General features: G+C 40.7%; 1 protein-coding gene across 2 annotated transcripts in view; it reads left to right on the top strand.

Moving 5' to 3' along the window:
* Positions 1-25,433, top strand: part of piga (phosphatidylinositol glycan anchor biosynthesis, class A) — a 42,687-nt gene that overhangs the window by 1,786 nt on the left and 15,468 nt on the right. The window contains exons 1-6 of one of the 2 annotated variants that reach the window (XM_061971108.1): positions 1,077-1,224; positions 1,413-1,856; positions 1,975-2,245; positions 9,706-9,838; positions 16,982-17,114; positions 17,224-17,430. In XM_061971108.1, the coding sequence (XP_061827092.1) occupies positions 1,428-1,856; positions 1,975-2,245; positions 9,706-9,838; positions 16,982-17,114; positions 17,224-17,430 (1,173 nt within the window). In that variant the 5' untranslated portion in view covers positions 1,077-1,224; positions 1,413-1,427. Of the gene's footprint in view, positions 1-1,076; positions 1,225-1,412; positions 1,857-1,974; positions 2,246-9,705; positions 9,839-16,981; positions 17,115-17,223; positions 17,431-25,433 lie in introns of those variants that run through there. The other variant, XM_072914479.1, reaches the window with a different exon arrangement.

The following is a 25,433-nucleotide window of genomic DNA, read 5'->3' on the forward strand; positions in this document are numbered from 1 at the left end:
CTGTCTCATTTTGTCCACCAAACTTTTAATGATGTGCGTGAATGCACAAAGGTGAGTTTTGTTGATGTTTTGTTGAGCTCCACTAACCACGTTAAACCCAGATTCCGAACTAACAAAGGTCTTAACTCATTCTCTTTCTATGCCACATCAATATGGAATGCACTCCCACCAGGTGTAAAAGAAAGGGCATCTCTATCCTCCTTCAAAACCGCACTAAAAGAACACCTCCAGGCAACTACAACCCTAAACTAACACCCTCCCTTTCACATAATACCTCTTCGGATTGTAAATAATCAAATGTAAACAATCAATCAAATGTAGACACTTTTTCTTATACTTTCTGATCTCTCTCTCTATGTCCACTACTTGCTGTACATATCCTACCAAGTCAGTCTTACACTGTTTCAATATCCATTTCTCCGAGGATGCAATTGTTGATGCTGATTGTTGATGACTGAAGTGTTGATACCAACCAAACCTAACCCCTCCCCTCCCCCCGCCCCTCCGTATCCCACACCCCGGATTGTAAATAATGTAAATAATTAAATGTATATACTCTGATGATTATCTTGTGTGATCATTTAGTGGTCAATTGTACGGAATACGTACTTCACTGTGCAATCTACTAATACAAGTTTCAATCAATCAATCAATCAATTGACTTGTGTGGAGTGCTAATCGGGTATATTTGGTTACTGCATGACTGCAAGCTAATCGATGCCAACATGCTATTTAGGCTAGCTATATGTACATATTGCATCATTATGCCTCATTTGTAGGTATATTTTAGGTCATTTAGTTTCCTTTAAGTCCTCTTAATTAAATGTATATCTCATGACACATATCTGTATGTAATATGGCTTTTAATTTTTTGCGGCTCCAGACAGATTTTTATTTTTTATTTTTGGTCCAATATGGCTCCTTCAACATTTTGGGTTGCAGACCCCTGTATGTATGTAAAATGTAAATGACATACAGCACTGACTAGATTCTAGTCAGTGCTGTATGTCATTTACATTTTAATTTCTGTATATGTATGGTTGGCGTTGCACTGCAATACTCAGATGCAGCAGTAGGTGGCACACGAGGGGCCACCATAATACCTCATTATATGACGTCACAAACCAGGAAGTAGCGCACAGGCGGCAAACCGAGTGGGCTTCCCACAATGAAAGGAAAATGTACACCACGGACGCATTTGTCTGTATTTTGTCGGGCGAAACGGTAGGGCAAGTTTGAAGTAAAGAGATGAAAGTATTAGTTAGCTTTATGCTAATGTTAAAGGGTGTATCCAAACAAGCTACGGAGCATTCTTGGGGTACTATTTCAGCATTACACCAGTTTGTCTACATAGTGTACATTCTACTTATGTCAACACAGAATTGTTCTAAACACATTTGTTGTGTTGTTAGCGCTGGTGATGCAAGATGAGCCAAAAAAGAAGAAGAAGAGCAGCAGCATCTTCCAGCCATGCCGTCAATGAAGTCAAGCCCCCTGTCAAGAAGCACAACATCTGCATGGTGTGTGACTTCTTTTATCCCAACATGGGAGGAGTGGAGAGTCACATTTACCTCCTTGCCCAGTGTCTTATTGAGAGGGGACACAAGGTGGTCGTTGTCACGCACGCCTACGGTTGCAGGAAGGGCATCCGGTACCTGACCAATGGCCTGAAGGTTTATTACCTACCCCTGCAGGTGATGTACAACCAGTCCACCACCACAACTTTCTTCCACAGTCTTCCCCTTCTGCGCTGTGTGTTTGTCAGGGAGCGCATCACTGTGGTGCACGCTCACAGCTCGTTTTCCGCTATGGGCCACGATGCTTTGTTCCATGCAAAGACCATGGGTCTTAACACGGTATGTGGCTCATATTCTGCATTTAAACTGCAGGTCTTCAATGGCCAATTTGGATTACTGCATTTCAGTGTATATCCAGCCGTAGTGAAGTGATATTAAATTCTGACTTGTTTTATAGGTGTTCACTGACCATTCGCTTTTCGGCTTTGCTGACATCAGCTCCGTGCTAACCAACAAGCTCCTGACGGTGTCGCTGTGCGATACCAACCACATCGTATGTGTGTCCTACACCAGCAAGGAGAACACCGTGCTGCGTGCGGCGCTCGACCCGAAGATCGTGTCCGTCATTCCCAACGCAGTCAACCACACCGACTTCATCCCCGACCCCTCTCGCCGCCATGACAACAGGATCACCATCGTCGTGATCAGCCGTCTAGTCTATCGCAAAGGTATGGCGAAATGCTGTGATATTGGGTAAACTTTATTGCTTTTGGTAATTTAAAGGGGGTCATATGATTTTTTTTCTACATTTAAAACACATGTTTGTGGTCTACATAACATGTAATGGTGGTTCTTTGGTCAAAATGGCGCATAAATTATGTTTTACAAACCATTTTATAACCATCTCTTCAGGATACGCCGTTTTGTGGGCGGTCACTTCAACTGCGTCTTCTCCCCGTCAGCCATTTTGTAGTTTTGTAGCGTCAATATCGAGTTTTCTGACAGATATAAGATAAAAGTACCGTGTTTTTCGGACTATAAGTCGCAGTTTTTTTCATAGTGTGGCCGGGGGTGCGACTTATACTCAGGAGCGACTTATGTGTGAAATTATTAACACATTACCGTAAAATATCAAATAATATTATTTAGCTCATTCACGTAAGAGACTAGACGTATAAGATTTCATGGGATTTAGCGATTAGGAGTGACAGATTGTTTGGTAAACGTATAGCATGTTCTATATGTTATAGTTATTTGAATGACTCTTACCATAATATGTTACGTTAACATACCAGGCACGTTCTCAGTTGGTTATTTATGCCTCATATAACGTACAGTTATTCAGCCTGTTGTTCACTATTCTTTATTTATTTTAAATTGCCTTTCAAATGTCTATTCTTGGTGTTGGGTTTTATCAAATATATTTTCCCAAAAAATGCGACTTATACTCCAGTGCGACTTATATATATATTTTTTCTTCTTTATTATGCATTTTTGGCCGGTGCAACTTATTCTCCGAAAAATACGGTATACGCGACTTTGTATTAGAAATGGCAGCAGCGGAGGATGCATGTGCATGTACAAGCCAGTCTGCCCACAACATGAAGATAGAGAAAAATAAGAATTCCACTGACTACGGACTACAATGGCGGACTCCAGCAAAGCGCTTTGGGTAAAACTTTACCATATATGGAGATATCCACTGACATCACCCAGGTTTTCCCCTTATAAATGTAATTGAATGTGGCGCGTCGCCTCTGCATTTTCATTACCACAACACCTTGAAAATAAAAGTTTTTTTTTTACTTGAATACAAATTAAAGTAATGTAATGTATTGTAGTCCCCAGAAGAAATCACAGTGTCCAACGCTGTTCTTAACTTTTATTACCAATCTTACGATAACAAACGACACAATTCCAACAGGTTTTACCTCCAATGCAAACACTTAGGTCACTGCGCTTCCCCAGACACACAAGAACACTTCCTCATTCTCCGCCAATCACCTTTTGGGCACAGACGGTGTGTCTGCAAACATGGGAAAAACTGACATCAAATCCAAGTCACGCAAACATAAAACTTTAACACCAGCTGGTCGTTACAGTATGAATTGATATATATAGCCTATTATTTGCGCACTATTGACAAGTGATGTACAGAAAACTTAATTTGCATTTTCCTCCGAAAATAAACTTAAACCATAAGACCAGATCAGATTAGATAGGTCTTTATTGTCATTGCACAAGTACCACAAAACTTTGTTTTCAGCACAAACCCGTTCAAGATTAGACAAACAAGATGAGTAAAAAAATACAATCTAGACTGGGCTCCTAAGGGGGCCTAGTCTGGAGTGGGGAAAAAAACCTCCATACAGTGTACAGGGTTACAGAACGGGAACGCTGATGGGTCACCACAAGGCGCCCCGTAAAAGATGGGGAAAAGGTAAAATCAAGTTCAGACAAGACAAAAACAAAGAGAGCAAGCTGGGAGAAGAGGGAGCGGAAAAAAATGCGACCGCTCTCACCAGAGGCAAGACAGACAAATAACTATAACCAAATGGATAAGTGATTGATGCGGAAGTGTCACTGATCACTGCAGCGCTGTGGGTCCTTCCTCCTCTTTGTACAGGGGTGGGTGCCGCTCATAGCTCACACTTTTAAAGTCGTCAAACACGGACGAAATTACGTCTCAGTTGGAGGAACTGGTCAGTAAAATCAGTGTTACTTTTGTTGATGAAAAATGTTTGTCTTCGTAATCGTCCACAACCTATTTTCTCTTGACAAAATTTAGACCATAACAAATGAAAACGTATGTTGACTAAAATAATGATGAAATTAATTGACAATTTAGTCAACAAATTAAAACGAGATTAAAATGTTGAGAGTGACGAAATCCAATCATATTTATTTTCGTCTTTAAGTGGGTGGGACAAAATATCCTATCACAGTTACATGTGGGGAGAGGTGCTGGTGGAAAAGCAGAAAGGGTATTTATAATAACATTTCATATTTACGTATTTTGCTCATTTTAGCATACGCGACGCATTAATTCAAAAAAGGCATCACAATTTTTTCATTTTTTTTTACTACATCGCTTATTACTGCTCACTGCAGACTTTATGAGAGCCAACAAACATAAAAAACATCACTTACTGCTGTCATTAGAATGCTGAGATCTAGGATGTTTATATATCCCCATTTAGATAAAAAATATGTCCTAATCCTCGCAAAGAAAACGGGGGTGTAACCAAGCATTTTTCAGTGTCTTTCTCGCCATTTTTGGGTCTAAATTAGCTGTCAAAAGTTTACCAGCTTGTCGGAATACGTCCTCCTCCAACTATCTGGGGGAGAGGCATGATTTATGATCAACAATAAAGTTTGACGAGCATGGAAATGAGAAAGCATCCGATCAGTCGATCATTGGCACACAAGCTTGTGATAATGGCGCTGCTATAAATAGTTTGTCTGCGTTACCGCTTGTAATAACAATATCACTAATACTTGGTCAATATTCAAGTCACAAAATGTAAATGGTGTATTGTTGGCGCTTTTTGGATTTTTTTTTATTAGGTTTTATGGGCTGAATAGGGGACCTCTGTCGTCATGTCTTTCATAATGATTCTGAACAAGAGGCAACATTTTTAAAAACTGCTGTCCCTCTTTAAAAACAACTTGCTTTTGGAGTAGACCACAATTCCGCGATCAGCTGAACCGAGCTTACTTGCCAATAATCGATGTTCAGCTGTGTTCTGTTCAGCTTTTAATTGCACATTTTGACAACCCAAAATGGCAGATTTGTCATTTTTTAAGCTAACGTACGAAGAAAGACAGCTATGTAAGACATATACACCGTTAGTTTTATAACACCGGTTGCTGTATTTAAACAAGACTGTGGCCAAGATGCCAATTATTGTGCACACAGTGTAGTTAAACAAAATATAGAATAAATCCAGTTTGTTTTTTCATATGACCATAATAACCGTGCACACATGCACTGTACACTAACGTTGAAAGAGTTTGTTTTGTCATAATGGGTTATACTTGTAGAGCGCTTTTCTACCTTCAAAAACTGCATCCTTCTTGGTGACTTTAATATTGATATTTCCAAGGACGATGGAGCAAAACTGAACTTTATCAACACGTTACATTCTTCTTCCTTCTTCCCCACCATCAATAGGTTCACTCGAGTCACAGATGCCTCAAAAACAATAATCGATAACATTATTACTAACATCCGTAATACAAAGCTCGTGACAGGGGTGGTGCAATCCGATATCACAGACCACTTTCCCATTATACTATTCTTTGACTCTGGCAAAACTCCCCCCTCCCCACTTCCTAAAGGTAAAACCAAAATACTCAACAATACAACTCTACTACACCTAAATAATAATCTGCTTGCCAGGAAATGGGACTCTGTGTTTAATTGCACCTGTCCTGATGCTGCATATGAACATCTGATTAAAATGATTCAGGATGCTATTCAGGAAACAATCCCTGAAAAAACTATCAAAAATCATACCTCAGAAAAAAATCCCTGGATTACAAGGGGGATTTTAAAGTCCATCAGACAAAAGAATAAACTCTACAAATGTTATATTTCGAACCCTACTACTGTCAACAAAGAAAAATACACAAATTATAGAAATAAATTAACTCATATTATCAGGAAAAGTAAGCGCAACTATTATTCTGAACTATTACAAGCATCGCAGGGGGATTGTAGGAGAACATGGAACGTGTTGAATACTGTTCTCAACAAGGGACATAAGGCCCCTGTTGTTCCGGATACAGGGTCAAATAGGGCTGATCTTGCCAATAGTTTTAATACCTTTTTTGCTTCTATTGGGGAAAACCTATCCAGTAAAATAGGTCAACCTCCAGGGTATTCTTTTAAATAATTTTTATCAGGCAGCTACCCTAGCTCCTTTTTCATGCAGCCAACCGACATCAATGAGCTTTATACGATCATTAGGGACCTAAAGTCATCACATACAGCTGGAGTGGACGGGATATGTAGCAAAATCTTGAAAGCCATAGCAAATGTGATCATAAATAAATAATAAATAAATGGGTTGTACTTGTATAGCGCTTTTCTACCTTCAAGGTACTCAAAGCGCTTTGACACTACTTCCACATTTACCCATTCACACACACATTCACACACTGATGGAGGGAGCTGCCATGCAAGGCGCTACCAGCACCCATCAGGAGCAAGGGTGAAGTGTCTTGCTCAGGACACAACGGACATTACGAGGTTGGTACTAGGTGGGGATTGAACCAGGGACCCTCGGGTCGCGCACGGCCACTCTTCCACTGCGCCACGCCGTCCCTATCATAAATCCTCTCTGTCACTGTATAAACCTGTCACTTAGTGCTGCATTGTACCCAAAATGTCCAAAGTGGCAAAAATAATCCCAATTTTTAAATCAGGTGATAAAAATAATATGAACAATTATAGGCCAATTTCAATTTTACCAACATTTTCAAAAATATTTGAGAAAGTGGTCTATAACCGACTGAATGGCTTTCTGGAAAAACTAAATATCCTTGTCCCCTCCCAATATGTTTTTCGTAAAAAAAGCACCACCTTTATGGCTATACTCGACCTTTTGGAAAAGGTCAATGACTGTATTGAAGAAGGAAAATGCGGTATTGGCATTTTTTTGGATCTATCCAAGGCCTTTGACACAATAGACTTTGAGATCTTATTGTATAAGCTATATCACTATGGTGTCAGAGGGATACCTCTTGATTGGTTCCGCTCTTACCTATACGGAAGGCAGCAATGTGTATGCGTCAATGATCACAATTCACCCTGTATGACCATAAATTATGGGGTTCCCCAGGGATCCATCTTGGGGCCTCTCCTTTTTATCCTATACATAAATGATTTTGTAAACTCCTCTGAAACTTTTCATAAAATAATTTTTGCTGCGGATACAAATTTGTTTACCTCACACAGGAGCCTACACGATCTACAAGTAACTGTCAATTCAGAGCTTGTGAAAGTATATTCCTGGTTCAAATGCAATAAGCTCTCACTTAATGTAAATAAAACAAATTTTATTCTATTTCGTTCTAATAAAAACCGGACAAATACTGAGCACTGCCATATCAACATCAATGGGCAGGAAATACAGAGAGTGTACTCCACAAAATTCCTGGGGGTCATCATTGACGAATACCTCAATTTCAAATGTCACATTAGCCATCTGTTAAACAAATTATCCAAATATGTTGGCCTGTTCTTTCACCTTCGTCATTATCTTCCTCTTTATGCTCTACTCACACTATATAAAACTCTCTTTGAACCACATCTAAACTACTGTAATGTCATCTGGTGTAACACCTTCCCTACCTACCTCCACAAATTAGAATCCATGCAAAAGAAAATTATACGGGCCCTGTCATGGTCCAAGTTTAATGCCCCCACTCGACATCTATTCCATAATTATCATCTCTTAAGACTGACAGAGTTCAATATTTATCAAAATGCTTGTTTAACCTATCAAGTCATTTACAGGCTGAATTTAAGGCTCTGTAGCTTGGTTCCTATCTACCATCCCCAGCATGCCCACAACACTCGTAACTTAGATTTGATATCAGGGAAACATCGTTTACTGGATTGTACCGCTCGAAGTGTTGTATGCAGGGGACCAAAGATTTGGAACCGGCTTAATGAGAGCCTCAAGATGCTGTATCCATTCTCCAACTTCATAAATAAACTAAAAACTTATCTATTAACCACCTATATTTAATGCCTCATGTGGGGTAGACTACTGTTGGGTTTTGCATGGTTGAATGAATGTATGTATTATTGTGTATGCTTGCTTTAGTACTATTATCTTGTGTTAATCATATAGCGTTGTTTTTTTTTTTTTTTTGTTGTTGTTGTACTTGCTACCATGTTCCATCATTTCATGTATATACTATCCTCTGGACCCCCTGTCAAAAGCTTCTTCTAGCTTATTTGGGGGACCCCTTCACGTACCAACATCTTTAAATGATGATATTTCACTACTATTGTATTTGTTATATGGTATTGTGAATAAACTTGATAAAAAAAAAAAAAAGGTACTCAAAGCACTTTGACAATATTTCCACATTCACCTATTCACATTCACACACTGATGGCGGGAACTAACCACGACCCATCAGGCCGCTCTACCAACCGAGACACGCTGTCCCTATAATAGGTGGGTTGCATATGACATGTATGTTTTTCTTCTTCGCGGCTTAATTCACACGATGGTCAAGCAGCTTGAGCGTAGCATTAAAACAAGTGAGAGTGAGTGCAGAGTTTGAGCAAAAAATGCCGTATTGCTGTTCTGTTCTTAGGTGTTCAAATAGAGAGATAGGAAAGAGTTTTCATAGAGTCCCTAAATAAGTGGTTCATGAAGGTAATAAATTAAGTTGTAGATGAGACTAATAATAACAGCAAACAAACGTATCCTTTTTCTCATTCTAGTCACAATCACAGCAGCACGGCGTTCGTTATGACAAATTAAATGGTAAATGGGTTATACTTGTATAGCGCTTTTCTTTTTTAAGGAACTCAAAGCGCTTTGACACTATTTCCACATTCACCCATTCACACACACCATCACACACTGATGGCGGTTATGACAAATGAACTACTTTACTTAACGATGCACGAATAAGTCCAACTTTGTATTTCACAGATCAATGTTTAATTGTTTTCTGTCCTTGTAAAATTTTTCTGTGCTACAAATTTTTCCCCCCCCAATTAGTAGCACCTGTGCTACGAGTTAAAAAGCTAAGCGTACAGCCCTTTTTTATAAATATCTCCGCCATGCCTCCATGGTTTGATTTAAAATTATCTGGATTTATGTAGATCCCAAATACACAACAATAGGTACCAATATAAAAGAAAAGTTGGTTTTGCATAGTAGGTTCCCTTTAAGTCAACATACATTATTACAGTTCACAATTCATACACCTCAAGGCACTTTCTACATTGATCAGGCTTCAAAAACCCAACATGAAAAATCACTTCGGTGACAGAGGCATGGAGAAACTCTTTTTTTTTTTTTTGGAAGAAACATCAAACAGAACATAGACTCTGTGTTCGCCGTCTGAACCATAGACCCATGATTTATACTCAAAGAGCAAATGTAATACCAACAGACACCTGCAGCAGTTATTATATTTAATTTCATCTTTACAGGCATTGATCTTCTTGGTGGTATCATCCCAGAGCTCTGTCTCAAACATCCAGATCTCAATTTCCTCATTGGTGGGGAAGGACCAAAGAGAATCGTGCTGGAAGAAGTGAGAGAGAAATACCAGCTTCATGACCGGTAAATTTGACAGAGCAATTTTTTCCATAGGCAATGCTTTAACTAGAAATAATATGCTCTTGTATCAAACTGTTACCATCATTAAAACTTTTTATTACTACAGGCAATGTTTTAAGTCAGATATGTAACTTTCTTAACTGCCATAAAAGTGTAAACAAAGAGGATAATTGCTGTATAGTAAAATGTACACACATTTAAAAAATATATACCCTGTTGACGTTGGACTAGACTATTTATTTCTGGGTTTGTGCAAACTAGAAACTAGAGTGACCCTTGACCCGAAATGTTATTTTGGAGGAGTGAACAAATAAGTTCTAAAGATACATCAGAATCTTAAGAAAGTCTTCCCATAAAGTACAAAAAAGTGGGTTTGACCCCATGCTCAATTCCACCGTAGGCGTAATGGCCATTTGTGGCAATAAATCAGCAAATTAATTTTTCTTGGTTGTTGAAGACGTTTCTCCTTTCACCCAATGTTGTATTCGTTTCTAAACACATGGTACAACATAGGAGGGCAGTTTCTTCTGACCCTTGCATTTCTTTGAGGACAAAGATGTACAAAACCAGAGACCATCTATATTAAACTAAAGAGGCCCTTACTATACAGGAAAAGGCTCGCGGCATCACCTGTTGGCTTATACAATGTCCTGCCATCTCTGTCCCAAAAATTGTCTCGCCCCATGGGAGGAATAGCCGCTTACAACTAGGGTTGCACGATACAAATTATATAAATTTAGCCCACGTTAGACCTCTTAATAATATTGTTATGTCGTGATAATGCACGTTGATGACACATTCTAGCTGTGTCCCACAAATTAGAGAGCGACAAGTTAACGAACGTGTCCTCACTGCAATGTGGATAGTGGATAATGTCCCTCCACAATGCAAAGCCACTTTTATGTCAGCAATTCTCACCTCCAGGGTGGCAAATAAACATTTTTTCTTACAAATATAATTCCTGGAGGACAAGGATGAGCTAAACATGCTACAATACACATCCTAGGACAGGGCTATTCAACTACATACGACGCAGTTTCAAGAGCCCACGGGCTCAGGGTCCGGTTATCGAAATGTGGACGTTTTGCCAAAAAGTGCCTCCCCAGATTATATTTCTTTGAGACTGCGTTTACTTAATTGCAAAGTAAACACATCAGCTTTCACACTGCACGTTCAATAAATTAATTATTCTGCCCTCGCTACTTGTTTCCAGTGTGTGCAGCTAGTTAAAAGCATGAAGAAAAGGAAGCTCTTGTTGAGGATTGATTTTCCTTCTTTTTTAATTATTTTCCTTCCTTAGTTTTATTCTTCCTTCATTTAGATTTGTAAGACTGAAAATATAAAATTAAAATAAACATAACAATTTTGCATTTTACATAATGTATATTTTAGAGTCCCTAATGTATATATAATACATAATGTATATTTTACATAAATAAAATGAGTTTAGTGTTAATGTATTCACACAATAAACTACACATGTTTACCATGAATTGATTACGTGGACCCCGACTTAAACAAGTTGAAAAACTTATTCGGGTGTTACCATTTAGTGGTCAATTGTACGGAATATGTACTGAACTGTGCAATCTACTAATAAAAGTTTCAATCAATCAATCAATCACACATATAGAAATTACACAACAGTCTTATCACGATTAGCGTTGTCCCCCTCTACTGGTCAATTTTAGCGCTACAGTATTAAACGAGGTTTGATCGTTACTCTGACAAACACCGACACTACCACGAAAACAAAAGACATTACAAAGTCTCATACTTGAACATTTTAAGTATTAGCACTGTTATGAACAATACTGCCCCTGTAACTACTTGGTATTGGATCGATAACCAATTTTGTAGTATCGCCCAAAACTAATGTTAAGTATCAAACAACACAAGAATAAGTCTTGATTACATTTTAACACAAGTGTAGATACAAACAGGTTACAACAGACAATGTAGAAACATGTTACAACATAAAATAACCATAGATTAACAGTAAATAAGCAAGTAGATTAATAATAGTTTTGACAAAATAATACAACGAAAAATGACTTGTTATCTCATACGTCAGCAGCCAAATTAGGAGCCTATGAAACCCGATTTGAAATGGTTCTGTTATCATTTAGGGTTAGGTGCAATAAGTGTTCAACTTCAGCCTAAACCCTTTCGGTCTGCAACATTTTCAATTTATGAATGTACAACTGTTTGTTTATGTAAAACTGTTTGTTTATTTTGTTGACCATTGACCGAAGAAATAATAAACTAACTAATTTACATCCCATATAATATATTGTGATATACAGTATATCTTTATTGCAGGAGGTAGCACTATTTATTGCAATATAGATTGTATTCTATATCGCCCCTCCCTAACGTATAAGTTGTTTTGCCACCAGACAGGCTAACAATCTTTTGGTATGCAGGACGATTGTTCACAATCCACCCTGGGTCACAACGACAACAATTAATTGATTGTATTCCAACACGTGACTTCTTCCCAGAAGGGAAAACCAGTGGTGGTCAACCCAGCCAAGATGGCTGTTGTACAGCAAGCAGCACGTGAACTATCATAGTACAAAAGAGGTTTAAATCTTCCTGCAAAAAGCAGATTCGCGCAAAAATACAAACTATGCAAAATAATCTATCCGTGTCTTTCATCAAAAAAAAAAAGATTTGTCAAGTGATATCAAGGATCATACGTCGGTCGCTTTTCCAGACATATCAAGCTATTTTGCTCCAGACACCATTCTACACAACAAAACAGATCAAAACTTGAAAAAGCATTGATTGAGACTTTTATTAGTAGGTTGCACAGTGAAGTACATATTCCGTACAATTGACCACTAAAATGATAACACCCGAATAAGTTTTTCAACTTGTTTAAGTCGGGGTCCACTTAAATTGATTCATGATACAGATATATACTATCATATATACTATCATCATAATACAGTCATCACACAAGATAATCATCAGGGTGTATACATTTAATTATTTACATTATTTACAATTAGGGGTGTGGAGGGGGTGGGGGTTGGGTTTGGTTGTTATCATCAGTCATCAACAATTGAGAACAGAGAAATGGATATTGAAACAGTGTAGGTCTGACTTGGTAGGATATGTACAGCAAGTAGTGGACATAGAGAGAGAGAGAGATCAGAAGGTATAAGAAAAATATCTGCATTTGATTGTTTATATTTGATTATTAACAACAATCCGGGGAGGGTTTTAGTTTAGGGTTGTAGTTGCCTGGAAGTGTACTTTTATTGCGGTTTTGAAGGAGGTCTACAACTTATTTGTGTGTGGCTGGGTCAAGAAAACTGGTGTCAAGGCTTTCATGGGTAAATATGCATCAGTTTTGCTCGGGTAAAGTTGCATTTCAGAATTTAACTTCGCGTCTACTGATGTTTGTTGCTGTTGCACGCGGCGTTTACGAGCACGTTTTCCCCATCTTTATCAAAATATAACTGTAGATGTCAACATTGTGTATGTGCTGAAAGCTTCATGTATGATTGCTGCCTGTGGTAAAAACTTAACTCTTTTAGGGTTTGCTCACATTTGCTTTCTTTTAGACTCGCCGAGTTGGTGCTTTTCGAAACACTCGTAGCAAACATGTGTTTAAGAAATACAAATAATGTTAAGATAATACTTAAATGGGAAATAATAAATGTTAAAAGTATATCAAACAAACCTTTAACAAAGTGATCACTGCAAACTCATACATTCTTTGACTCTGTTCCCTTGGACTGGAGTATGAGTTGCATGCGTTTCTCGTCGTTTCGTAAAATCTTGCACTCTTCGGCCCTTTTTGATTACCTCTCGAGGAACTGTGAAGAAATGTTTATTCTTTTCGCAATTTGAACGATTCGTACAGCCGAAAACAACACAAGCATAGGGCATTTTATCTTTGAGAAAGACTGAATGGCGCCTAGTACCATTGAGAACAGCTAGCTTGACCACCACACATATTTAATGGGCGAAACATGAGCCGGACATGACGTCAGTCAATTCCAAGCAATTGAGACCACCCCCAGGAAACACACCCACCAGAGACATGTATTATGTCAACTCCACACCAATGTTGAGTTTGACAGCCATTTTTAATTTAGTTTTAGTCATTGTCTTTTGACAAAAATGTGTTTTAGTTTGTCATATTTCAGTCATCTAAATTTGTTTAGTTTTTGTCGACTAAAATCCTCAACAAATTAATCAACTAAAATTTCAGTAAATTTTGTTGAGTAAAATATAAATACCGGTAATGCTTATTAGAAGTTGTCTTGAAACCACTTTTATTAAGGTTAAGTAAGGTTGTACGGGTAAATTGCTTATTAAATTGGCGGGCAAGCTCGCCTATGGCTTTCTACTCAAGTAGTGGTAGAGTAAGTTAGGGGTTTTTGCTCCTGCTCTACCGTCTTTAATAGTAACAGTAATTCAATACAGTATGAGTCATTTCGATTATTAGCTTCGGCCTACTTACTGTTGCGTAGATGTCCGGATGATTAGCCTGCAGATAGCGCATCAAGTTGGTTGTATTTTTTCTGGAGAAAACTTAAGGATTTACAACATTTCTTGTTGTCTACTATGGCAAAGGTAAAGTGCCTCCATATCTCCTCTTTCCTCTTTCTTCCAGCCAATGTAGAAGACATATTGTATTGCCTTATGTAACAATACAGTCTAGTTTTCCCATTTAAACACCAAAACGTCGTGCCTTACAAAGACTGTAATTCTGATTGGATCCCCTCTGTGATTTACCCCCACCCCTCTCCCAAATACAACTGTGATTGGATATAATACAAACTTATCCCACCTGCCTAAAGAGGAAATTAAATATTATTGGATTTCATCTATGTTAACATTTGTGTGTCGTTTTTATTTGTTGACAACATTTTCAGTTAATTTCCTCATTGTTTTAGTCAAAGTGCATCTGTTTTGATTAGTTATCATCCTATTTTAATTAGAGGAAAATAGGTTGTTGACGATAACAAAGACGAAAATTTTTAGTCAACAATATTTACCCTGCTCCACAGCTAAAAATAAAAACGAAGAAGCCTTTTTGATTAAAAGTAAATCGTCTTGAACAAACAGGAAGAGTCCAGCTGCCTCGGTTCAATCTTTGCAGATTACTATGACCAGGATAATAATAATAATAGTAATAATAACAGATTTTATTTGTAAAAAGCACTTTACATTGAGCAAACAACCTCAAAGTGCTACAGTGTATTGGAAAAAAAATAAATAAATAAAAAGATAATACAAAAAAATAAAAAATAAATAAAAAAAAAGACAAAGGTGTGGACGAGTCTCTCGGCATCAGGGAGAGTGAGTGAGGGGCGCAGTTTAGCAATGTTCCTGAGGTGGTGGAAGGAGGTCTTGCACAGTTGTTTTATTTGAGCCTCAAAGGTCAGGTGAGGGTCCGTTCTAACACCCAGATTAGTGACTGAGGATGAGAGGTGAATGTCGTGGCCGGAGAAGGTGATGCTGGTGATGGTGTATGACTGAGTCTGATATGGGGAGCCGAATATAATGGCTTTGGTTTTGGAGCTGTTTAGTTGAAGAAAATTGTGTTTCATCCACGCCTTTATCTCCTCCAGGCAGTTTGTAAGTGTGGATGATGGCAGGGCTGCAGAGGGGGTTGGGTTTGTTTTCAGGTAGAGTTGAGTGTCATCGGCATAGCAGTGGAATGATATTCCGTGCTGGCTGATGACACGGCCAAGGGGGAGCATGTAGAGTGTGAAAAGGGTGGGGCCGAGGACTGATCCTTGAGGGACACCACAGGTGACGGAGAGTGTGTCCGACTTTGCCTCTCCTAGAGAGACAAACTCTGTTCTTTCGGTGAGGTAGGACGTGAACCAGTTTAGGGCAGTATCAGAGAGTCCGATGGTGGAGTGTAGGCGGTGTAGGAGGATGCGGTGATCATCAGTGTTGAATGCTGCAGTGAGGTCAAGGAGGATGAGAAGAGATGGTGAGCCAGCATTAGCAGTCATCAGCAGGTCATTGGTGACCCTGACCAGAGCAGTCTCCGTGCTGTGGCCAGACTGGAAACCAGACTGGAACTTTTCATAAATGTTGTTGGTTTTAAGATGGTCATGAAGTTGGCAGCAACTACCTTTTCCAGCACCTTTGAGAGGAATGGGAGGTTGGAGATCGGTCGGTAGTTGGCCAGCACTTCTGGGTCTAGGCTGGGCTTTTTGAGGAGTGGTTTGATGACTGCAGTTTTCAGGACAGTGGGGACCTGACCAGCCTGGAGGGAGTGGTTAATGATTTTGGTGATCAAAGGACTTATGGCAGGGGTGTGCGTTTTTACCAGGGCTAAGGGAAAGGGGTCCAGGACACAGGTGGAGGGTTTCACCTTCCTCATGATGCCCTCAACCTCTTGCTGCGTGATGTCTGTGAAGCAGCAGAGAGGCTGAGTGGTCCCAGGCTGAGGGTCGACAGTTGGGACTGGGGGGGCAGGCGGGGTGGAGAGAGAGGAGCGGATGTTTTCTACTTTAGTCCTGAAGAAAGAGATTAAATTGTTGCATTGCTCCTGTGTGGTGTCCGAGTGTAGGGGAGTTTGGGGTTTGAGGAGATGATTTATGGTGGAGAAAAGTTGCTCGGCGTTTCCAGGGCTATTGTTGATGATATTGGAGTAGAACCGGGACCGTGTATCACTGAGGGACTTTGAATAGGCCTTCTGGTGTTCTCGATAGGCTATTTTGTGAACAGTGAGTCCTGAGTCCATGAAACGCTGTTCAAGGACACGCCCCGCTCTCTTCATTTTCCGCAGCTCGGGATACCAGGGGGCTGAGTGCATGAAGTTGACTGTTCGGGTTTTGACAGGGGCATGGAGGTCTAGGAGGCTGATCAGCGAAGTGTTGTAGAAGTCTACTGACTCAGTGACTGATGGGAAGTTGACAGAGGATAGATGCTGGAGGTCAACGGCCAGGGTGTTTAATGTTTTTTAGATTCCTGAAACTGATTTGGCGTTTGTGATTTTCAAGGGGGGGACATGAATGGCAGCTCTGGATGACTGACAATCTATTCTACACAGACATGTGTTTCAATACTTTTGTTCATATAATAGTGTAATAATATCAGGCAAGTGCTCCTGTATGAGAGGCTTATCACATTTAAATAACTTTGACTGAACTGTTTTAATGGCAGGGTGCGCCTGTTGGGAGCTCTGGAGCACAAAGACGTCAGAGAAGTTATGGTCCAGGGCCACATCTTTCTCAACACGTCGCTAACTGAAGCTTTCTGCATGGCCATTGTGGAGGGAGCAAGTTGTGGACTGCAGGTTTGCTGCATTAAGCCATTTTACCAACCACATTACTTCCACATGAAAATAGGAAAACTATCCAAATATTTCTATTCTATTTACTGCACGTTTGTTTTTTGCCCGTAAGGTGGTCAGCACTCGTGTAGGAGGCATCCCAGAGGTGCTACCCGAGGACTTGATCACACTTTGTGAGCCAACTGTGCGCTCGCTGTGTGCCGGTTTGGAGAAGGTCATTGCACGGCAGCGTTCCGGGTCAGTTGCCTGTCCCGCCTCCATCCACACACGGGTGCAGAACCTCTACACCTGGAAAAACGTGGCAGAGAGGACTGAAAAGGTGGGTTCGGCAGCACCACAACTTGTTGAGACGCATCACCTTCTAGTGTTGATTGTCCCAAATTAAATCAAATCTTGCACGACAGGGATTTTGAAACCATTTTCTCTGTTCAAAGTAATATAACTAGAAATAATGTTTTCCAGGGTAAGACATAAGTAAGACATTAAAGCAACTGTCTGAAATGTATTCTAAATATATATATTATGAAGGTGAGTCACATTGTAGATGCGCCTAATGCAACTCATTGCTTACCATTCTTGATTGTCACACGTGTAAAAGCCTCTTAGTAAGGAATAAAAACAGTCTCATCAAAGAACAAATGTATAATATGCAGTAGAGTTGCGCGATATAGACGATATATCATATACATTTGGCAGACAATAGAGCTTTTAATACTATCGTTATATCGTGATAATGATGACACATTCGAGCTGTGTACTGGAAATTTGACAGCAACAAGCAAATAAACGCGTGCTCAACGCACTGTAGAATTATCGCGAGTGGCTAATGTCCCTTCACAATGCAAAGCAATTTTTGAGTCAGCAATCCTCGCCTCCATGCCAGCAAATAAACGTTTCTTACAAGTAACATTATCACTGGCAAAAAATGCTACACAACACACAATAGAAGGATATGATAACTTCAAGCTAAAGCTCTTGAATGTAAACAAAGGTGGGCGGATCGAAGCAAATATTAGACATAGACAAACGTCGTAAGATCGATTTTTTATTTTATTATGAAAAAATATTTGGACTTTTTTATTTTTCACAAACTCAGGAAGTAAGTCCCTGAACACAGGAGGGCTTTAAGGGTAACAGCCAAATTAATTAAATCAGAGCCAACAGTAGTACATCATTTCAATATATAATTGATATTGTTACATCGCCGTCCTGTGTTTTTGTCTATGCCCCCATAACTACTAGGTTTTGGTTCGATACCCAAATTTGTAGAATATCCCAAAATGTGAAGTATCAAAAAACAGAAGAATAAGTGCTTTTATTACATTTTACAGAAGTGTCGATAGAACCATGTTATAAAACAAAGTAGGCAGATATTAACAGTAAATTAGCAAATAGATTAATTATAGTTGTGACAAAATATTACAGTTGTAAATTAACCAATATATTTTATCGCATATATCAGCACCCAAATTAGGAGCCTTTGTAACCTATTATTATTGTTATTACATACCAAATGATATACTGTGATGTATATAATAGTAGGAAGGTGCAACACAGTCTATATCGCAATATATAATTTTGGCCATATCTCCACCCCTAATGAATCCCTATGAATGTAAGTCACATTGTAGAGGCACCTTATGCATTTCATTTGTTTACCATTCTTAATTGTTATGCAAGTGTAAAAAGAAACAAACCACTATAAAACATAAATACAGCGCAACTTTACCTTTGATAATGTTGCGTTTTGGACCAGTTGTTCCTCCCAGGGAATTCAAGTCACAATTCGCTCCCAAGCTCTTTACGACACTTAAAGCTGAGTTGAAAAACCACCAGAGACAGAATAGGTATTTTGTTGTATATTTTCAAAGCTTTGCCAATATACATTTTGAGACCAGTCTAACCCTAGAACATTCTATTGCGCCTCCCAAAATGGTCTGTCTTCCCAACGCCAAAAACCCCTCTTTCCTTCCCCCTCCCTAGCCATAATACAAGCACAACGTCTCCCTAGCCATAATACATTCCAAAGAACTCAAGGTTACCACACACAGTTTACTTGCTGACAGAGCATCAAGAGAAGAAATGGAAAACACGAGCTGTTTTCAAATATGACTAAGAAATGAAAGAAGTACAACTTAAATTCGGATATATGTAAATATCTGCCTCCGACAATTCCCCCTTCAGATCTTCTAAAAAGATCTTTATCACTAGTACAACACTTCTAAAATACGCCCCTCTTTGAGCAAGCTAGTAAAAAATTAAAAGCATAGTTACATGGGAGATAAACGGATGGAATCTATGTCAATGTCGTCACTCTCAGGGAAGGAAACTAGCATTTCTCGAAAGTCACCACTTTGCCAGACCTCCTTCAGTGACATAGCAAACCCAGGTTGTTCAGCAAGCCCCTCAACAGCATCACGAGTCAGGTTGGTCAGTCTCAACAGATTATAAAAAACATAGTTAATGCGTTCTACATTTTTAGTAACAGTCACAGGGAAAATAGCACCAATTATAGGAAGGTTCTCGAAACCTGCACAGGATTCACACCACAATTTATGTTGTGGTGGGACCCCCCCTTGGTTGTCCAATTGCATCAAAGTAAACACCATCAGGGTTTCTCATCAAAACAAAGGAGCCCGTTACACTCCTCCGAGATAAAACATGGCGTCTTCTGCGGGAAGTAAGAGAGGCCGCTGAAACAGGAGTGCCAAGGGGTGTTAATTTGGTACCCTCTAGGGTGACTGGGGTCACCAGTCTAACCATAGCACAAAGCCCAACGGCTGACGTCGGGATTCTAATGTACAATCTGTGCTCCCCACAATACCAGAATAAGTCAGCTCGTGCCCAAGGGCCTATCCTTGAGCCATCTATCAGGGTGGTGCACCAGGAGGGGGTAATGTCACCCAATTTGTAGGGGGATGAAGGGGGTCCTGTAAATTGAAAACACGTGTATTTCAGCTTTTAGGCCACAAAGGGAAGAAGTCGGGTGAAATTGTCAACAGGAGGGTACACACTAACCAACAAATCACAACCTGGCGGTGTGGGTTCAGAAAACAAGGAGATAAGACAGTTTGAGCCATTAGTGTCAGTCAACTTAAAAGGGGCGGGGTAAGTGTAGGGAAAGGGACGTCCAGCGGAACAAGCAACACAGTCACCCAGGTCTTGGCTCTTAGCCATGCTAGTCATCCACCTAAGCCACAGGTTGCCTGCACCTGCTCCTAAGGTCAAAGCTACCAGGTCTTCAAGGGGGCAGAGGTAGTCAACGCCCTCTCAAGGACATTAATTTTAATAATTCCTTTAGGGTCTGTACCTTTCTGGTCAACCCCCAAAACAACATAAAAGGGACTAGGTATAACACCTGTTCTGGCAATTGTAAGGGAAAGGGGGTTCTGGGACCGATCAAAGTTCCTCTGAAAGGTCATCCCTCTCAGAATAACTTTGAATTGTGGAGGTATGTTGGCATATAAAGGGTCATGGTAGTCTAAGGGCCCTGTGTAGTGGGTTACCTGCTTCCACGAGGGGCACCACTTACCAGAGTATGTTGTCCGCAGCCGACACCAATAGTTCAGATTTGAGTCGTAACAAAGATAGAGGTTACTAGCACGGTAAGAACTATTTTTTCCCTCGCACTTAATCACACTGCATAGGTCAAAAAAGTAAGTCTTGCTGTCCCCCTTGACCCAGTCTATTTCAAGTCCGCCGTACGTTCTAAGACACTTGTCAGTCACTGTCGTCGGGAAGGAAGAACTGAGACACAAGGTCAGTAGAGCAAGCCCAAACACCAGTCCGTCAGGAAATCCTACTGGGTATAACATCCTCCCTTTCAGAAATCAAAATCAGAGTAATTCAGGTAACGAGACGGGGATAAACATCAAACTTTTCACTTAATGTAACGACACAAATAGTATGCTGAAAGCAAGCAAGAAAAACTAAGAAACATCTAGCATATGGACTGCTCTCACAATCAATGGTATACAATATTGAAGTTGATCAGAGTAATGTAGGTAGAAAATCTGGAAGATCTACACGACGGTAGACGGCAGCTCAACGGAGAGAGGTGTCTCTCAGCGTCGTCTTTTGGGCCCCTTCCGTGGCAGGCTCCTCCGCGGGAGTGCGGAGGTAGAGGTGGTACCAGGTGTCCCCTGTACCAGCTAGTCAAAGGGCGTGGGACGTCCGTACCACGACCTTGAAGGGACCATTCCACCTGGGCTCCGTAAACTTGCGTTTGATGACCTTGATCTCGACCCTCTCAGTGGACGGAAGGGAATCTGGAGTGGCGGGCTGTCATCCTCGAATCTGTACAGAAGAACTGGCACACAAATTCTGCATTTTGTATAAAATACCATTTTGGTTTTACGCTGATTCCTTCTTCCAGGGGGGTGTTGATCCTGGGAAGGGGCTGACCTGTATGCAGTTCATAGGGTGAAAAACTCAAAGGGCGGTAAAACAGTTTTATTCACGGACATTCGAATGATCATTAACGCTAATTGCAACATGTCAATCCAATTCAATTTGGTCTGTGCACAGATTTTAGCCAATTCGTTTTTGATATTCTGGTTCATCCTTTCAACCTTACCTTGGGACTGAAGATGGTACACCCAAACCGAACCTGTGTTCTAGTCCAAGAGCATTTTCGACCAAGGCTAAGTGAGTAATTTTAAAATGGGTGTTTTGTCTGACCTAATCTTTTTGGGGAAACCATGTCGGGGAATTAGGTCATTCACAAGCCATTTAATTACTGATTTTGCATCCTCTTTTGAGGTTGGGGTTGCTTCCGGCCAACCACTGTGATTGTCAACACAAGTCAGCAAGTATCTTTTCCCTTTCACCGGATTGATCATATCAATGAAGTCAAAAACTATACACGGTTCACCCTCACCTCCTCCATATTCCAAATTGATTTACTAAACTACTATCGATGTGAAAAATGGCTACTTTCAAGTTAAATTTACAAACTTACAACAATTTAGTTATAACTTCTTACCCACGGGAATATTGTTAAAGCTATTTTGTTGTACGGAGTCTTAATCCAAAAGTCTGAATCCACCCTCACCTCCTCCCCCTTCTGTTTCTGAAAAAGAGACTGTGTCAGTAATACTATCACTTTCAGAAACATCTAAGAATAAGGTCAGCTAATAGTCAAGTTCAGCAAGAGCAGGGGCGGAGGACAGGTCATGTTTGAGGTCAATGAAAGTCATTTCAGTCTCTGTGGACCACTGGAGGGTGGTATTAGGGTAGGGGACCCCTTAGCGAAATCAGAAATAACTCAACCTCAACTAAATCCTAAATTTTATGTAACTTATTCAATATGGTGAAAGCTTCAAAATATGCCTATATTTATATCGACACAAATACTAGAAAAACACTAACCTTATGGCGGATGCTTTTCGCAATAGTAATTTGAAATTTCACCACGCCTGGTGGCCACAATAACAAATTAAGTCAAGCTCATGTTGTAGGAAGTCGAATGATGCGGACACGTTTGTTACTGAATACTTTCTATCAGACTTCTGTCATGGCGACTGTGTGTATGTAATAAGCAACTATAATTTTTTGATATGCTTAAATGTAATGTGTCGTTTTAGCTCAGCTGTTGTGTAGCTGCTAGCTCCTCGTAGCCTACAGCCGGGGTGTCCAAAGTGCAGCCCATAGCTATGTGTTTAACAGAAAACTTAAACAATAGAAAATGTGGTTTTGGGGTGTCGGTGCAATGAGTGGCAGCTACGCCGTGTTTTATCATTGGACCTAAGTCTTTGGTTATGTAGGCGGGGCAAAGAGCAAGGGAACAATGTGGGACAGCAATTGTGTCCATCTTATACTATGCTAGTTGTAGCAAAGATATGTCAACATGAGCAGCCACACCTTGAGTTCCAACATATATAAATATAAAGGAGTCAAAGGCCTCCTGGCATGAACATGAGGCGAGTCGGGTGGCGGTACACACGGAAACATCTCAGTCAGCCAGGGTTTTCACTGATAGAGCAGTTGGAGATGTCAGCCATTTCTGGTGTTTCAGGCTGTGGTAGGAGCTCATGGAGGAGCTTTGGTAGTGGTGTCGCAGCTTGGTGGTTGAGCCGTCAGGTAACACCAGGAAGGTTCCTTCTGTGCGATATTGAATGTCAGGGTACAGTTTGTAAAGGAGGTCATTACCAATTAGGCAAGGTGTGTGCAGGTCAACCACGAAGGGGTGCTTCAGCGAGAGTCCAGCAATCTGAACCGGAAGAGGTTTGGTGACCGGTAACATTCTTGTGACCTCAGCGAAGTCTTCGACCTTCAAAAAGGAAGCACACAGTTTCTTTGGTACCTCTGCATTCAGAAATGAGTGGGTGGCACCAGTGTCAATCACAAACTGATAACATTGTCCATTGACACTTATGTCCAGCAGGGGGCCTGTCTGTATTTCCTGCTGGGGCTTCTGCCTTGGGCGTCCTTTGCCATGCTTGTATGATGTTTTGGCTGCAATTGGGAGCCTGTCTCGTTCAGAGGAGTTAGGACATTCACGTTGCCAGTGACCCGGCTGGTCACAGATGAAACAGTTTTCACCCTGTCTTGGCCTTAAAGCACCGTGTCCACCACCCGAGTCCAACCGTCTGGTCGCACGTCTGTTGAGGATTCTTTCCTCCACCTGCTGGGACTCAAAAGTAAGGTCACCCACTGCTGAATATACGCTAGCTGATCTTTGACCTTTTGGTTCTTTTAACTTTTCATCTTCAGCGATCTGTAATTTAAGTAGTTGTTTCCTTGTTACTCTACCACCATCCTGCTCTGTCCAATTTTGCATGTGATGCTTAAGATGTCCCTGCCATGTGTTGTTTTTAGCACCGTGTATATCAGGGTTATCATCCATCCTGCGTCTCACCACAGTTGGCATTGCGTCAAGTACGGCTCGTCTAAAAAACTGTCGGTGTTCCCCTTCTTTACTGGGATGCACACCTGTAGCACGTGACCACTGCTCTTTAGCTTGGTCTATACATACATAAGGTGACTCACCATCTTTCCACCGATATGTAGGAGTGGTATTTTGACACGGAAGAGGAAACAGACTGCGCATAGCAGTAGCTATGCCTCTTATGTACGGTGTTACCGGTGAAGTCGAAGATTCAGCCAATAATCCTGCTTGTTGTTCCATATTTTGGCCATCTTGTGTGGAAACACAACGATACAAAATGCCTCTAAAGTCTGCTACGGAGAGAGTGTTTGTCTAACGTGTTAAGCCAAAGACTCCCTCCTTCAGGTACAGGTGGGAAAGCAAGGTCAACAATGGCTTGCATGTCTGTGACGGCAAAATGCTTATTTTGAAAGTGGCCCCTAATAGCAGCTTTATGTGTCAAATTGTCTGGTATGCACGCGCGAGGTTGCCATCTGCCGGAGGAAAATGGTCAGACGTGCAAAGGAAGGGGTTAAGAATTTGAGCCGATGGAGACATTTTAAGTTTTGGAGGTAGGTACAATCTTAGAGAGGGCGTGTGCGTACCTCCCTGTCTTGGCACCGGAGAAGGGGGTGGACCAGAGAGCCTAGTTTCTGTTTCGACCACCAGGGCTCCTCCTGTGATTGTCAAAAGTGGGTATAAAGACACTTCCGGCTTTACGTCATAGGGCGGTGGCCTAGTCAAAGTCTGGGTGGGTCGTTTGAATAGTCTTGGGCAAGTGCGACAGCCCGTCCATTTTATCTTATTCTTCTCTAACTTTCTTTTCTCTTCCGTCAAACTCTTAAATTCTCGAGCACATAAGTTCTGTAAGCCTTCTTTTAAACCGTTAGGTTTCTCACCCTGTGCTCGAGCCATATCCTTATCTAATTTATCTTGTTCCCCCCCTACGTCTCTCCCCGCGGACTCCACCGTCACCAATAGCAACACACGCACACACAAGTGAGCGCACACACACACACAAGCACACACACACACACACACTCCCACGCAACCAGCAACACACACACACACAAGGAAAAAGCTGCACGAACGCTCTTTCTCTGCGTTTCACTTTACCATAAAACTTCCAGTTACTTTTCTTTATGGCTCCTTTTAAACTCTACCTGCTAATTTCATTGTTGACAACAGTACATTCATCACACTTTCCCCCCCCCCACCGCCATCACATTCCGTGGCCATCTCGTCTATTTTTTCTCAATCTTCACCCGTGCTCTTTATTGTATAATACAAAAGGACTTGAACCCAGAACTCTTTTAGGGGAGACCAAACCCCCAGGGCGAGCCACACCCGACTATTTGCTTACTCGTCAGTGAAGCAGCCCGTCACGGTAATCTATCTTTATCGTATTATTCAAACGGACTTGAACCCAAGAATATAACATACGAAAGGAACTT

Source organism: Nerophis lumbriciformis, linkage group LG13 (assembly GCF_033978685.3).
Source record: "Nerophis lumbriciformis linkage group LG13, RoL_Nlum_v2.1, whole genome shotgun sequence".
Classification (NCBI taxonomy): Eukaryota; Metazoa; Chordata; class Actinopteri; order Syngnathiformes; family Syngnathidae; genus Nerophis; species Nerophis lumbriciformis.